The sequence below is a fragment of the Rhinolophus sinicus genome, chromosome 2, assembly GCF_057876585.1.
Source record: "Rhinolophus sinicus isolate RSI-liver-muscle chromosome 2, RSI-T2T, whole genome shotgun sequence".
Classification (NCBI taxonomy): Eukaryota; Metazoa; Chordata; class Mammalia; order Chiroptera; family Rhinolophidae; genus Rhinolophus; species Rhinolophus sinicus.
Genome location: NC_142502.1, coordinates 5,917,398 through 5,931,966, shown reverse-complemented (window position 1 = coordinate 5,931,966; position 14,569 = coordinate 5,917,398). Strand labels below are relative to the sequence as shown.

The window sequence follows — 14,569 nt, the reverse complement described above, 5'->3', positions numbered from 1 at the left end:
ACAAATGGGTGAGGAAGTAATGCTTGATAAGGGGTTGACTGAAGCATTGAGCTATGGGAAATGCCAACCTACAGTCAAGGAATATCGAAATACATGCTCCTCTATGAATATACACCTGTGTGCACACACATTGTGTACACGGTCCTAGGGAATACATGCTTACATAACAATCAAAATAACAAAAGCAAATATTCATTGTGTGCTCACTGTCCCCAGCATTTAACCAACAGCCACTTTATATGGCATCCTTTTACTTCATCCACATAACAATGTATGAAATAGGTGACATTGTATTATTCCTATTTCACCTTACAGTAAAACAGAGGCACACCCAGGTTAAGTAAGTTGAGCTACGTTACACAGGTGGTGAGTCTCAGAGTTGGATTTGAACTTGGCTTCTCTGATGCTGTGTACACTCCAGAGTGTGTGCAGAAATTATTTATTTGTTTCTGGAGGGTAATAGGGCTCACACAGGTATTATTTCAAATGTGACGCACTTCAGCTTTACTAAGACTGGTACCTCTCAGACCTGATCTGCATTTCAGATGACCATGTGTCACCCGCTGCAAAGGGTGTGCTGTGGGCGTCTTACAACAAAGACTCAGAGAGTGGGGCCCTCTCTCGTTAGTTCCCTTTCACAGAAGATTACCTGTGCGTGGCTGAAAGAATCATGTATAAATCATCTCATTTTAACTTAACTGTTAAAACACACAAGTCACTTAAGAAGATTCAAGGTTCCTGCAAAGAAACCATTAATTCAAGATAGTCCTGATACAGGAAGCACAAGTCAAAAGAGGAAAATGACGGCACTCGCAACGTGAGGTGCCATTGCTCCTGACAGTGAACCTCACCTTGCGTGTATAATAGGCCCTGAGATATAAACTAAGGAGGGCATGAAGCCATTACGCTTAGCAAGACATTTAAAAATCAAGAAAGGGATCCTGAGAAGAGTGTCTCTGTGGAGTAAGGATTTAAGGCAAGCCAGTTTGTTGTTTTATAAAAAATTCTATGACAACATAACTTGAGTCACAGTAAAAAACAAGTAAGGGCTGAAATAGTACATGACAAACAACACTGTGGCACACGACTGTACCCTGTAATGAGTACGTACTTTTGGAATGTAATAGTCCCCCTTATCCATGGGGGCACGTTCTAAGATCACCAGTGGATGCCTGAAATTGCAAATGGTACTGAACCCTATATATATATATATATATATATATATATATATATATATATATATAAAATGTTCTTTTTTATACATACATACTATGATAAAGTTTAATTTATAAATTAGGACTCCCCTCCCCACCTCGTCTGACTCAAACTATCTTATTGTACCATCCTCAACTTTTCATTGAAAGGAAACAAGTTACAGCTTCTCGTTGGCATATCCCAAGTGCCAGCATCACTACTCTTGCACTTTGGAGCCATTTGGTAACACAAGGTTGACTTAACACAAGTACTGTGACAGTGTGACATTGCAACAGTCGATTTGATAACCAAGATGGATGCGAAGTGACTAACTGGCGTGATTCACCTTCTGGAGGGACAAAGTGGGATGGTGCAAGGTTTCATCACACTACTCAGAACAGTGTGCAATTATGAATTGTTTATTTCTGGAATTTTCCAGGGAATATTTTCAGCCCGTCACTGACAGAGAATAACCAAAATCTTGGAAAGCGAAACCACACATAAGGGGGGCCAGCATATATATTAAATGTTAAGATATGAATAAATAAGTATTGGAATTAATTCTGGGGTGTAGAACGCTTGTCACACAATTGGATTTCAGTACAGTTGCTTCTAACCTGCCTCAGCCTATGCTCATTTACTACATTCTCTTTTAATAACAAAATACATATATAGGTAGCTTTCTGCTTCTTGTTGTTGAAAAGTAAGGAAAGAGAAACCATGGAAGGTATGTTTTCAATAGTAAGTGGCATTTTGAAAAATGAAAGCAAGATTTTATGGAGTATTATGTTTAAATAACCAGTAATGAGGTAGATGCATTCCCAAAATATATTTAAAAGGATTCCAAAGAAAAAACACAAAGTAGCATATTTAAAATTCATACATTCCCTGCCCCACTCACTATTAAAACAAAGAAATTGAAAACAGGACAGGAGTGCATAAAGTTCTAAGGAAGGACAAGGTTAATTAAAAAAATTTAAAGGTATTTAAAAGATAACAACCCTATATTAGAATCCATGTAATGCATTTCAGTGAGACAGAGCTTGGTCACGCAGACCTTCTGTGTCACAGAGAGGTTGTTAGTTATCTTCTGGCAAAGAACTAGCAAAATGAAAGCTAGTTTACATACATTCTTTATAAAAATATAAGTGAGTCAACTTTGTTTACCTTTCCTGTGACTGTAAATTACTGTCAATAGTGTGTATACAGAAAATATTTTTGAAAAAATATACATTCAATATAGTCACTTAACCTGCCTCTTAAAGAGAAGGTGATATTTTTAAAATGGTTGAGACAAAGAAATGCAAAAGGATCTTAAACTTATCAAAGAGTACTCACTCTTTTTCAAAATAAGGGGGAAAAAAAGAGCTGTGTAGAAATACCTTTTCTCAAATATAAGATTGGGAAAAAAATCCGAAAGTCTTTTACGCACTCTGCCCATGAGGCAGTAGGAGAAACTGCCGCCTTTACCCATTGCCGGTGGGAAGGCAAAGTGGCACAGTGTTAGGAGAGGAATTTGGAAAGAGAAAACTACACATACATTTTCCCTTTGATACAGTAACTCCACTTGTAGGAATCTATCTTAATGATAGTCTGACAAAATTATGAAAATATGTGTGCACACAAGTGTATTCATTGCAGCAATATTTCTAATACAAAAATGAAAACTAAGCATTTGCCAATAAGAAAAAGTAAGGTATATACACACAATGGAATTCAGTGAGCTATTTTTTTTAAATGGAGAAAATATCCATACACTATTACTAGAGAGTGATCTCCAGAATATAAAATATAATGTATAGTGGGGAAAAAAACAAAGGTGGAGAAAAAACACGCACAGTATCCCACTTTCTACTTAAGAAAGGGGTGACACAAGTCCATATTAATGTCATTAGTAATTTGTTTACATGTGTTTAAAATGGGAGATTTTTCAAATACAGTTTTACCTCTATATGGGGAAGAAAAGGAAAACTGAAATGAATAGGATAAAACCTCTTTCTTTGAACATAACTTGTCTTATAGCTTCGACTTTGGAATTATGTTAATATTTTACATAATTATAAAAAAATAAATTTTAAAAGCAATTCAAAGAAAAATAAAATATGTATGTGATTGGTGACATAACTATACAGTAACTGTACATGGTTCTATGTCCCTATAGGAATATATCCTAATGACAAAACAAGCCGCAAAAATCTTAATATTGTTTTCCATAATCATACTTTGGTGATGGTGTCAGTATTTTAATACTGATACTATTATGTGTGTATTGTAACTTAAGACAGATGAGTAATTATGTTGATATCACTTAGTATTAGCATTTTTTCTATGAGAAGAAGCGACAAGATTAGTGACTTTAAATAAAAATTCCATAACCGTGAATTGGAACTGGAAATGTCCGTATAACTAACATTGTAGTTTATACTTAAAAAACAAACAAACAAAAATATGTTTCCTAGCTCTTTCAACTAGGTCTAGAAACAGTGACCAACCTAGTGTATAGTATATTGGATTTCTTATTATACTAGAAGGCCTATCTAATGTGTACAAGCGGGGTAATTGTTCTATTTTTCTTTACTTAGTATGTTTATAATTTTCTAGAACGAGAAAGGTTTAAAATTTAAAAATCAGCGAGAAATAAACTGATTTTTAAAAGTACCTTGACTATGAAGATATTTGAAAATGGAGATTTAGAAATGTTTCTATGTTATATGGTTTTGTGAAGGAGGAAGGTTTATCAATACAATGTCACATTAAAAACAGAAAACAGAATCTTCCAAACTTCAAATCAATGTTTCATTGACTTTTGAATCCTTTTGTTAAAAATATAAAAACACAATACTTTTCAATGAGTTTTTCTTAACAATATATTGACATATATATTATGTAAATCTTAATGTAAAAATCATTGCATTGATGGCAGATATATTTGAAAAATAACTAGATCATAATTTACAAAGTTAACAATGCAATTACCTACTTCCATTTGGATCTGTGAAATAATTGTGATTATGTTTTTCAGCTCTGATCAACATTAAAACTAAGTATTGAAATAAGCTGAACTTAAAAATCAACCTGCCCATTCAGTTAAGGTATCACATAGTTTCCAACCAGAATTTTCAAAATCAGTGAAGCATATTTACACTGCAGTAACTAAAAACAAATATATAATGAAATAGGGGCCCTTACCTCACTCCATATATAAAAATTAACTCAAAATGGATCAATGACCTAAATACAAGAGCTAAGCTATTAAAAGAAAACGTAGGGGTACATTTTCATGACCTTGGATTTGGCAATGGATTCTTACATTTGACACCAAAAGCACAAGCAACTACAGAAAAAAGTGATAAACTGAACTTCATCAATATTCAAAAGTTCTGTGCACCAAAGACATTATCACCAACATGTACAGTAGGAGAAGGGTTTGCAAATCATGTATCTGATATGGGTCCAGTATCCAGAATACATCAAGAATGCTTTCTACTCAACAAGACAAACAACCCAATTAAAAAATACACAAAGGAAAAAAAAATACACAAAGGACTTGAATACGCATTTTTCCCGATAGATATTTAAATGGCAAAGAAACATATGAGAAGATATTCAACATTACTGGTCACAAAGCAAATGCAAATCAAACCCCAATGAGATACCACTTCACACTTAATAGGAGGGCTATTTAAAAAACACTGAAAAATAACAGGTGTTGTGAGGCTGTGAAGAAACAGGAATGCTTACAAGTCCCTGGTGGTAATGCAAAATGGAGTAGCAGCTATGGAAAATCCTTTGGTAGCTCTTAGTTCTTCAAATGGCTAACCACACAATTACCACATGACACAGCATTATTTGGAATAACCAATGGAGGAAACAACGCAAGTGCCCATCAACAAATGAATGAATAAACAAATTGTCACATATCCAGATAATGAAATAGTTTTCAGCCATAAAAAGGAATGAAGATACATGAGACAACTTGGATGAACTTCAAACACCTCATGTGAAGAAGGCAGACATGAAGGGTCACATATGGCATGATTCCTGTTATATGGAGTGTCCAGAATTGGCAAATCCAGAGGCAGACCACAGTGGTACCCGCAGATGGGCGCAAGAGGGATTGGGGAGTGATTACTTAATGGATATGGGCTACTTTTCCAGGGTGATGGAAAAGTTTTGGAAGTAAAGAGCTGAGTGGTGAGTGCTAACACTGTGACTACACAGAATGCCACCGATTGTACACATTAAAATGGTAAAGTGTATGTTATATGAATTTCACCTAAATTAAAACAAAAGTACATGTAATAACAATAGTATAGTCTAAGGAAAGGATGTTTTGTAAACGTTTGGAAGCTAAAAAAAAAAAAAAAAAAAAAGAAAATCAAATCTTAAATATTTTGGTTTTATGTCATTTTCCTTTCATTTCTTTTTTAATACATGTTCTTCCATACATATGTGTGTGTGTGTGCTCAAAATTTGTGGCACTAGGGGAGCACGATTTAAAACTTTGGACACTGCTGCTCTAGATCCAGGGTAATAAACCTGTAACGCACAGGGTGAACCCACAGACATACTCTACGTACCTTGGCGGAATCATGTTTCAAATTTTATCTTCAATGCCTTTATGCAGGTTATGCATTTGCTAATTCAATGCAATTCTTTTATACCCTAGTGCTGTGTCTTTTTTGGTGACCCAAACAATGTTTCTTGCCCAGCAATGATCAAATAGGTATTTGAATTTTGAACCCTCCGTCTAGAGATTGGCTATATCCACATTTCACATCAATAGTTCGCCTTCTGTTCTTAATGAGCATTAAAAACGGTGAGACAGTGCTCGACTTACCCACACAAGGCAGAGAGTAGCCGAGCTCAGGGTCATGGATAAACTGCCGGTCATTGAGTCTCGTCACGCAGTACAAGTGGAAACAGTCTAAGCAAATCACATGGCGGTCGTTGCACTGGAAAACCAGGACAGGGCTCCTGCATGGATAAAGAAGGACATTTTCCTTAGTGCCCCTAAGGGGGGAAAGGCAACATGTGTGGTAGGACACTTGGTAACCCCATCGGGTCGCTTAGTGTATGCTCCGTATGCAGACCTGCTGCTCAGCACTGAGCTCGGACATGTTAGCACCACGTCTTCAAAGCTGGAAGCACTCCACTGACCATAGAGAACGCTGATTTTCTTAATTTCGTATTTTTGATGTTAACAGATTTACCAATCAACTGTTTAAACCCAAGCTCAGATATACCCTTTTTCTAGAAGCCTTCCCTGATTCATAATCCCCAGTTAACTTACTAATCAAGCCACACACTTACATGTATTTCTACTGATCCACCATCACATCACAGTATTGACAAGTTTCTCCTCTCGGATGGACTGTGACCTCCTTGAAAGTAGATACTGTGCGTGCTTTACACTGAAAATCTCATAGTGCCAGGCATTGTAAGGTTTTACATAAATGTTCCTTAAATTTAATTTATAACAATATATAGAATCTGAACTTCCCCCAAATCAAAAGAAAGTTACTATCACAGCAAAGCAGGCATGTGAAACAGGAGCTCATATTTCATTGTTAAGTAGAAAAGTCGGACTTCAAACTAAAAGATTTCCCAGCAGAGATTCTTCTACTGCAACATTTCGTCCATTCTGCCACCCCCATCGCACCCAAACATCCAATTTCTCAAAGTAAGCTGAGGAGATTACAAATGCATCGATATATACAAGTCCTAAAATTTTTGGATTCCTGTAGGGAAAAAAAAAAATCTCCTGAATAACCACATATTTTTTTGCTGGCAAATGAACCATACAATTTTATGACAAAAAAGGAGACAGATTGAATATATTAATTTGACATCAGCCCTAAGGCAATTTTAATAGTAAGAAAGTCATTGGAGTTTATTAGATAAGCCTATTCTCTATGCAATGATAACAAAATAGTTTTCATTTGACACACAATTCCTAACAGATAAAAGAGTTCTTCCAAAGCTCTTTTCCCAGAAAAAGTGACCCTAAACATTAATGTTAGAAGATAATTTCTTAACTATTAAATGGTTTCCAAAATTCTGTTTTCCCACTTATTTCAAAGCAATATCTAATACAAAAAAACAAAATGGGGAAAAAAAAACCACAACCTTGGTATTTTAATGTCATGGATCTACAGGAAAATGGTCAACTTAATCTGAGCAAGAGTGTCTGTCTCTAAATATTTTGATGTGTTTCTATTTTCCATCTGAAGTCCTTTTAGGGACACCAACTCCATTTCCAGGGCCAATTTCAATTAAGCCATGACTGTGTTCTTTCAACCTTTTTTCTGGTAACAGCTTTCCCTTGAAGATGATACAATGTAATGCTTTCCGATGCCTAGTGTGAGTCACGCATGTGCACAGGCACAAGCACACACACACACCTTATTCACTCTTTATGACGCCACTGAGTGGCTGTTTTACCTGCTCCTCTCACACACGGCTAAGTTCTGTGAAAAATACTGTCCATTCTGCCTTTAGTAACATGCTCGATTGAGCCTGTATAGACGCTTAGTCTGCTATCCACACATGGAAATCCGGGAGAAAATATTAGAACATTTATAAAAATGTTCCTATATATATATAACTAGGTTAAAAAGAAAGCTTAGCAATTACCCTGTAGAATAACTATAAAGAAAACTTAAAGCCAAAGCAGTCAGCATGTAAACTATTGTCACAGTGACTCTTAGGGATGGTAAGGCACGTGGTATGCAGCCATTGGTCTAACAAATGAGTTCTTTCCCATCCCGATTAGAAGGAAAACTAGAAAGAGTTCTCGTTCACGGGTGGACAACAGGACACACTACAGTTTTGCACTTTAGTTTGAATATGTTCCCAAAGGACTCAGACCATCCAAACCCGCAGGACAGTGATTGCTCAACTTCACGGATGACACCCTACTATTGGGAACAGATCAGCAAGAAATGGTGTTACAACTGCATTGGAGGCCGTGGTGTGAGGTGAAGCCTGTGAGATCCAGGGGCCCACCACGTTCGGGAAGTTTTTAGAGGCCCGATATTTGTGGCATGGACAGACACACCAGAGAAATGAAGGACCCAGTCGTCCAGCATGCCCCTCCCCCCACTGAGAATTTGAGTAAAAAGATATAGACACAGATGTACACGTTATGTATAGGTATGTATTTCACATAGAATGATCAGCCTGTTGGATATTTTTTTGTAGTTATGAGGCACGATTGCTTCTGTCTTATTAAGAATAACCCTAGTACTTATGAACAAGTTAGCAGGACACAGAGAAAGGTTATTAGATTAATCAGTTGAGTCACCCGAGAAAATGAGTACAAATCATTTCATGGCCAGAAGGACTATATAACTGACTCCCTAAGTGCTAGATAAAAGAGGAAATAGGGGAACGGTAGTATTTAGGAGCACCTACTTGGGTTAGGACACTTGTCTGGAACTTCACATGTTTTTCTCGATTTCATCTCCTGAAACAAAGCACCCCGACTGTGCCGTACCCCTCGTCCTCTCCCGGCCTCCACGCAGGCCGGTCGGCGTGATCCCTGCAAACCCTAGTGCACTTCTAGTTCCTTTATCCTAGACTCATACATACTCTTTGTCGTCCATTCCTGTAGCAGAATGCTAGTTTTTATATTTAAACCAAAATTGCAAGGTCCAGTTCAAGACTAAAGACCTCCAAGGAACTTTTTCGGGAGGCCAGCTCTTCACTGATTTGTCCCATTCTCCTACCTTTCCTCCACAGAGCCCATCACAAAGTGCTTTTATTCGCGTTTCATACATTGCCACCTTAGCTGTCAGCACTGAATGGAAGGTCCTGAGGCCACAACAGAGGCCACACTTGACTGACGGTCCCATGACTCATGCCTCACCAAATACCACGCCGAGCACACGAATGATGGAATCGATAGTTACAGGTGGTACCTGCGCACAGACACACGGAGTGTTCTTATTTTATATTTTCTCTGCTCCCATTGATACATTTTTTCCTTTTTACTCAGCTTCTCATTGAGCAACTACATTGGCTAAAGTGGCCCTTAATAAACACATGTGGAATACAGCCCTGAATGAAAGAATAAACACCTTAGAGTCATAATTGGTATGCGTGTTGGCTGGGAAACACGTATGTACACAATCATGGTGCGTAGTCTGGGGACACGACACGTATGTGGCACAAATATCACACGGGAGCCCAGGAAGAGTGAGAGAGAGATGAAAAGGGTTGGGACAGACACAGTTCTGGCCAGGGGCAGTGGCTGTGGGGACTCTAGCAGACCGACTTAGCATATGGCCTTAGGTCCTTGGATTCTGGAAGGCCCTGAAACATGGGAAGGGCATGATGTTTCAGAAAGTTCAGTCCTGAGGACAGTTTGGAAAGACAGAAGCTGGAAGTCATGAAAACCACTCGGAGGTCATTTTAATAACTCAGACACGAGTCACTAAGGAACTTGACATTGGTGTGCTTGTGGTTTCAGGAACGGGAATGAGAAGATGGATGGGGGTGACATTTCTGAGAAGAACCTGCCAGAACTTATCTTCTCTTGGGTCTTTGTTCCTCCTGACATTCCTCTGTGCCCTTTGCTCAAATTACACATAAATGTTAATTGATCAATCTAGAAAATGATTTTGCCCCAGTGAGCCAGGTTACAAAGCAGTTAATCAAAGGTTACATAAAGTTCTCAATCATATGTAAAAGGAATTATAAATGCTACATTTGACATTATTGAAGAGTTATTTGTAAGCAATGACTTCCCCACGTTTATTAAAGGACTGATCCAAAGGCCTTCTGAATATTACGTGTAACTGAAGGAGTCGTAGCAAAAACTACGGCAGCCAGCCACATATATCACAGAGTAGAATATCATTACACAGGGGTCCAAACATTTGAACTATTGCAGATTAGTTCTCTATTATCTATAAAATAGCAACACTTTTCATATTTATATGATAAAATGTGCAGTTTAATCTGCTCTCTACCTCATTTGTTCTTGTTGTCTCTCCCTCTATCTCTCCCTCTATCTCTATCTATCTATCTGCCAAAATCTATTTTTCTGTCTCCGTTTGTCTACTTCTTTCTCACATACACATCTTCATTTATACCCATTAAGGGAGAGGCTATGGTTGTAACTTATCAACTCAATGCAACACATATCGAATGGAATGTCCCAGAAATTTTTAGATGTGAAAAGATAAGGAAGCAAGTCTAAAACCTAAATCTAATAAAGTGGGTAGGAGAGGGGCACACTAACGGCTACAGAGCAGAACATTCCCGTTAGGTGAGAGATGCAGGCAGTGAGCAGGCTGGCTGGGTGCTCAGCAAGCTCCAACAGCCTCCCAGTGCTGGTTTCCACACCTCAACGACTGACCGAGGCTACAACAGGGCAAATGCAAACATGGCAATGAGTGATTTCCAGGACTCGACTAGAACAAACACTGCAGCTCTGGCCTGTGCTCTCTCCTGGGCCACTTGCTCTGAAGGAAGTTCGGCCATGTTGCGAGGACCCTCCAGGTGTCCTATGGAGAAGTCCCTGGGGGCAAGGACCTGGGGCCTGTAGCCAACAGCCAGCACTGACTTGGCAGCCACCTGAGTTAGTCACCTCTGAAGCAGACTGGCCAGCTCAAGGCAAGCCTCCAGGTGACTGTAGCCCTCAGGTGACATCTTGACTATAACTTCATGGCATGCCCTGAACCATCCAGCTAAGCTGCTCTCAAACTCTATGGCAATGGTGTGAGATAACATTTACTGTTATCTTAAGCCACTAAGTTTTGGGATAATTTCTTTCAAACGCAGCAATGCAACAAATAAGGTTTAGAGGAGGAAGAGAGGATACTTAGTAGATCAGAGAAGGATTTATGCAAGTAGTGGCATTTGAAGGAGAGTCAGGATTCCAGGGAATGCAGATGGAGAAAAATCCAGATCAAGAGCAGAAGAGGCGGAAACTGTAAAGTCCAGAGCACAGAGGGAGTGTGCCGAGTCCGCCAGTGGAGGTGGTTTCTTCGTTCACTCCAATGAAAAGCAACATTAAATACAAATATATGCATATATGTGTGTGTATATAGATATATATGTGTGTGTGTGTGTGTGTGTATATATACACACACACCTATATCTCACAAGTGCTTGCAGCATATATATAAAATTCCCAGGAGTTATAGTTGTTCACGTACCAAGGGTTTGTAGATAGCTTTGAGGGATTGTTAACTGGGGCATAACATCTATATTGAGTTGCACAGACTAAATACTGTAAAAACAACACGTGAATTTTTGAGGGTCAAGTTGGGATATACATATATAATATACACATACATATATACATATATATGTATACAAACACACATATATATACATATATACGTGTGTGTATGGATAATAGAATCATCCAAAATGCAATGAAAAGCGATGCAAGTTAGAATGCAGCTATTAAGTGCAAATCATTCAGGAGATAAAAATAAAATTTCCTCACTGGAGGGAGAAAGTTAGTCCTTAAATTTGGCTAACCTAACTTGACCCTCAAAAATTCATGTGTTGTTTTTACAGTATTTAGTCTGTGCAACTCAACACGGATGTCACGCCCCAGTTAGCAATCCCTCAAAGCTGTCTACAAACCCTCGGTACATCAACAACTCTGATTCCTGGGAATTTTATAAAGCAATTAATTCTATAAAAATCATTAGAGGAGGAAAACTACACCATGAAGTGACTTGAATTTATCTTTTTCAACTGTCACTTTAAATCCCTTTTAGTTAGAGATAGCTTATAAACAATAAATAAATAAATGACTGAAATCTTGGAAACCAATGCATTTTCACTTAATCTACATTTAGCAACATCAGCTACATTTAGCTACATTTAGCAACCTATTAATTGCCCAACTGTACTACAGATAAAGAAGTCTCCAACACACAGCCAGCCTGCAGAAATGCCGGAGATCACATTTCAGCCACATATGTCATGTGAGTTCATTATGTGAGTTAGCCAAATGAGAAAGCCCAGTCACTGGAGAGGTCCCTTATCCAACATACTAATTGATAGACTCAACACTTAGAAATTAAAATAAGCTTCAACAGTTGAATGACCTTCAAAATTCCTTCTAGCAGCCAAGTTTAAAATCCCAAAGTTGAGTTCACGTGCCCATTCGTCTGCTTGGACTCAGAATCCTATGAAGGCGCTGCACACAGCTCCTGGACGAGCTCATTAGCTACACCTCCAATGTCTTCCATCTCCTCTGCGCACGTGCTCTGCTCTATCTAGTCCACTTTGCTGCACACACACAGAAAGGGTTCGCGCTGGCTTTGCAAGCTTACTTGCAGGAGATCCAGTATTTCAGCATATGCAACATACCCAAAAAAAAGACTCTATGTCTACACCCTAGAATCACTTTCATTTGTCAATTCTGCCAGTAGTTTTGAAAAACCGCTACAAGCCGGGTATTGTCCTATGGATGTCACATCAAAGTGAACAAGACAGGGTCCTTCCCCTCTGAAGGTCATAGTTCTATAGGGTTGAAGACAAACAAGTAATTATGTCATAGTGTAGCCACCACAAGGAGGGGTCTAGAGACCACCCAACCCCAGGTCTGGGGTGCATGGGGCGGTCCCATGATAGCTCTTAGCAGTCCATACAGAGGGAAGTTAGGAAACAAACTAAATGGCTTCTCTTGCTTATAAAGGCTTTACATAAAACATTACATAAAATGATGAGTAAATATGCTATGAAGGAAATGATTAAGAAAATATAAACTCGTTCTCGTCTTCCCTAATTGGCAAAATTCCCTTTTCCTCTTTAATCCTCTTTCAGTAATTCTATATCCCATCTGTGGCATTCAGTGTTATTGAATTCAAGAGAATTTCTAACCTCAGCATTTGTTCCAAAGTTTGATCCCACTGCTGAATACTCTGCAACCTCGCTTGTCATTAATGTGCAAATTCACTCCTGGAAGACAACCTGCTTTTGTGTATCCTGCGGTCATAATACTCACCAACATGTTTCAAACTGTCACAAGTGCTTGCAAGGTAAGACCTTACAGTTTCATGGGCATCTTTTCTGCAGCGGGGCTAAAGCCTGACCTCACGTATACGGGGTGGGTGGGGGTCGGGGGCAAGTGCTCTGCGCAAGGCCTTCTGCTATGGACCAGGGCTCTTTACGCAATGGCTCCTATCAAGTTCACCACATCCCTATTGATGTGTTAACTTTTCTACTTCCTGTCATGTAGAGAAATATGGGAGTTTCAAGTAGCAGCCACTTTTTCTGTCTCAGACCTGTTTCCTTTCAATATTTACTTACTGATTATGAGAGAATCTACAAAGTAGGAGCTATAGAAATAGCTGAGTCAACATAAAGAGTAGAAAAAGTAATGGTTTCTAGAGCCAATGGGTTAGGTCTTCGAGTGTTGGTGTGATCTGAATTCTAACTCAGCATCATGCTGGCTGACAGCTAAGTCACACCCACGCCATGTCCACTGTCTTCCTCCCACCCTGGCCCCCTATGCACTTTAGTCAGCACACCTCAGCGGAAGGTATTCTAAAGTAGCTTTCATCACGGCAGGTCTTGGCCACAATTATAGTTACCCGTTGCTAATGCATTAACACCCCAGGATTTCCTTCTGCCTTTCAGAACCCTCCACAAGCTAGATTTACCCCATAATGTGTATCCCCCAAATTGCCATTCACACATTCTTCTGTTTCTCTCAGATCAGTCTCCACTTAGCTTCCAGACCACCTTCTTCCTTATGCTCTTCGCCCTGTGTGCAAAGTTCTGCCCTACTTGTCTTCATTTCCCCCAACATGGTCAACTTTCAGCTCAAATCCAACCTCCTTCAGGAAGCCTTTTTTCAGTAAAACTCCAACTCATATTGATTGTCCACTCACTTCCTAATTTCCTGTAATGCTTATGTTTATAAAGTATTGTTTTATATATATTCAACTTAGTATTTTATTTCACATCATTTGCATTGTTTCATGAGCCTATGTCAGGTCTCACCCATTCAAACTCAAAATATATCAACTGAGGAGTTGCCGTGTGCTGACACCTTTGTTCCATGTGGGGAGGGGGAGATACAGTTCTCCCCAAGGAATTCTGTCTAAGGGTGAGAGATATATAAGTCTGAGGCATTTTGGGAGAACTAATGAGAAGCAACTTAATCCCGTGTTGGTCAGGCAGAGACTGTCTCCTGAAAGAAGAAAAATATAAACTAAAAGGCAAGAAGGAGTTAGCCTGATCAAGAAACTAGAGGGAAGCGAGGAAAGCATGTAAAAACACTGAAAATGGAACAAAGTTAGGTAGGGCTAGGGAACCATATTGTATATTTTTATATTCTCCCCTTAGCCTTTATCAAAGTTCTGAAAAATGAAACTAAAACATAATGATACTGCTTCAT

At 38.8% G+C, this 14,569-nt stretch overlaps 1 protein-coding gene across 2 annotated transcripts in view; it reads right to left on the bottom strand.

Annotated features, from left to right (window-relative positions):
* PRKN (parkin RBR E3 ubiquitin protein ligase) overlaps window positions 1–14,569 on the bottom strand; it is a 1,116,534-nt gene that overhangs the window by 355,491 nt on the left and 746,474 nt on the right. For both annotated transcript variants that reach the window (XM_074333793.2, XM_088795206.1), the window contains exon 7: window positions 6,035–6,171. In XM_074333793.2, the coding sequence (XP_074189894.2) occupies window positions 6,035–6,171 (137 nt within the window). The remainder of the gene's footprint in view (window positions 1–6,034; window positions 6,172–14,569) is intronic.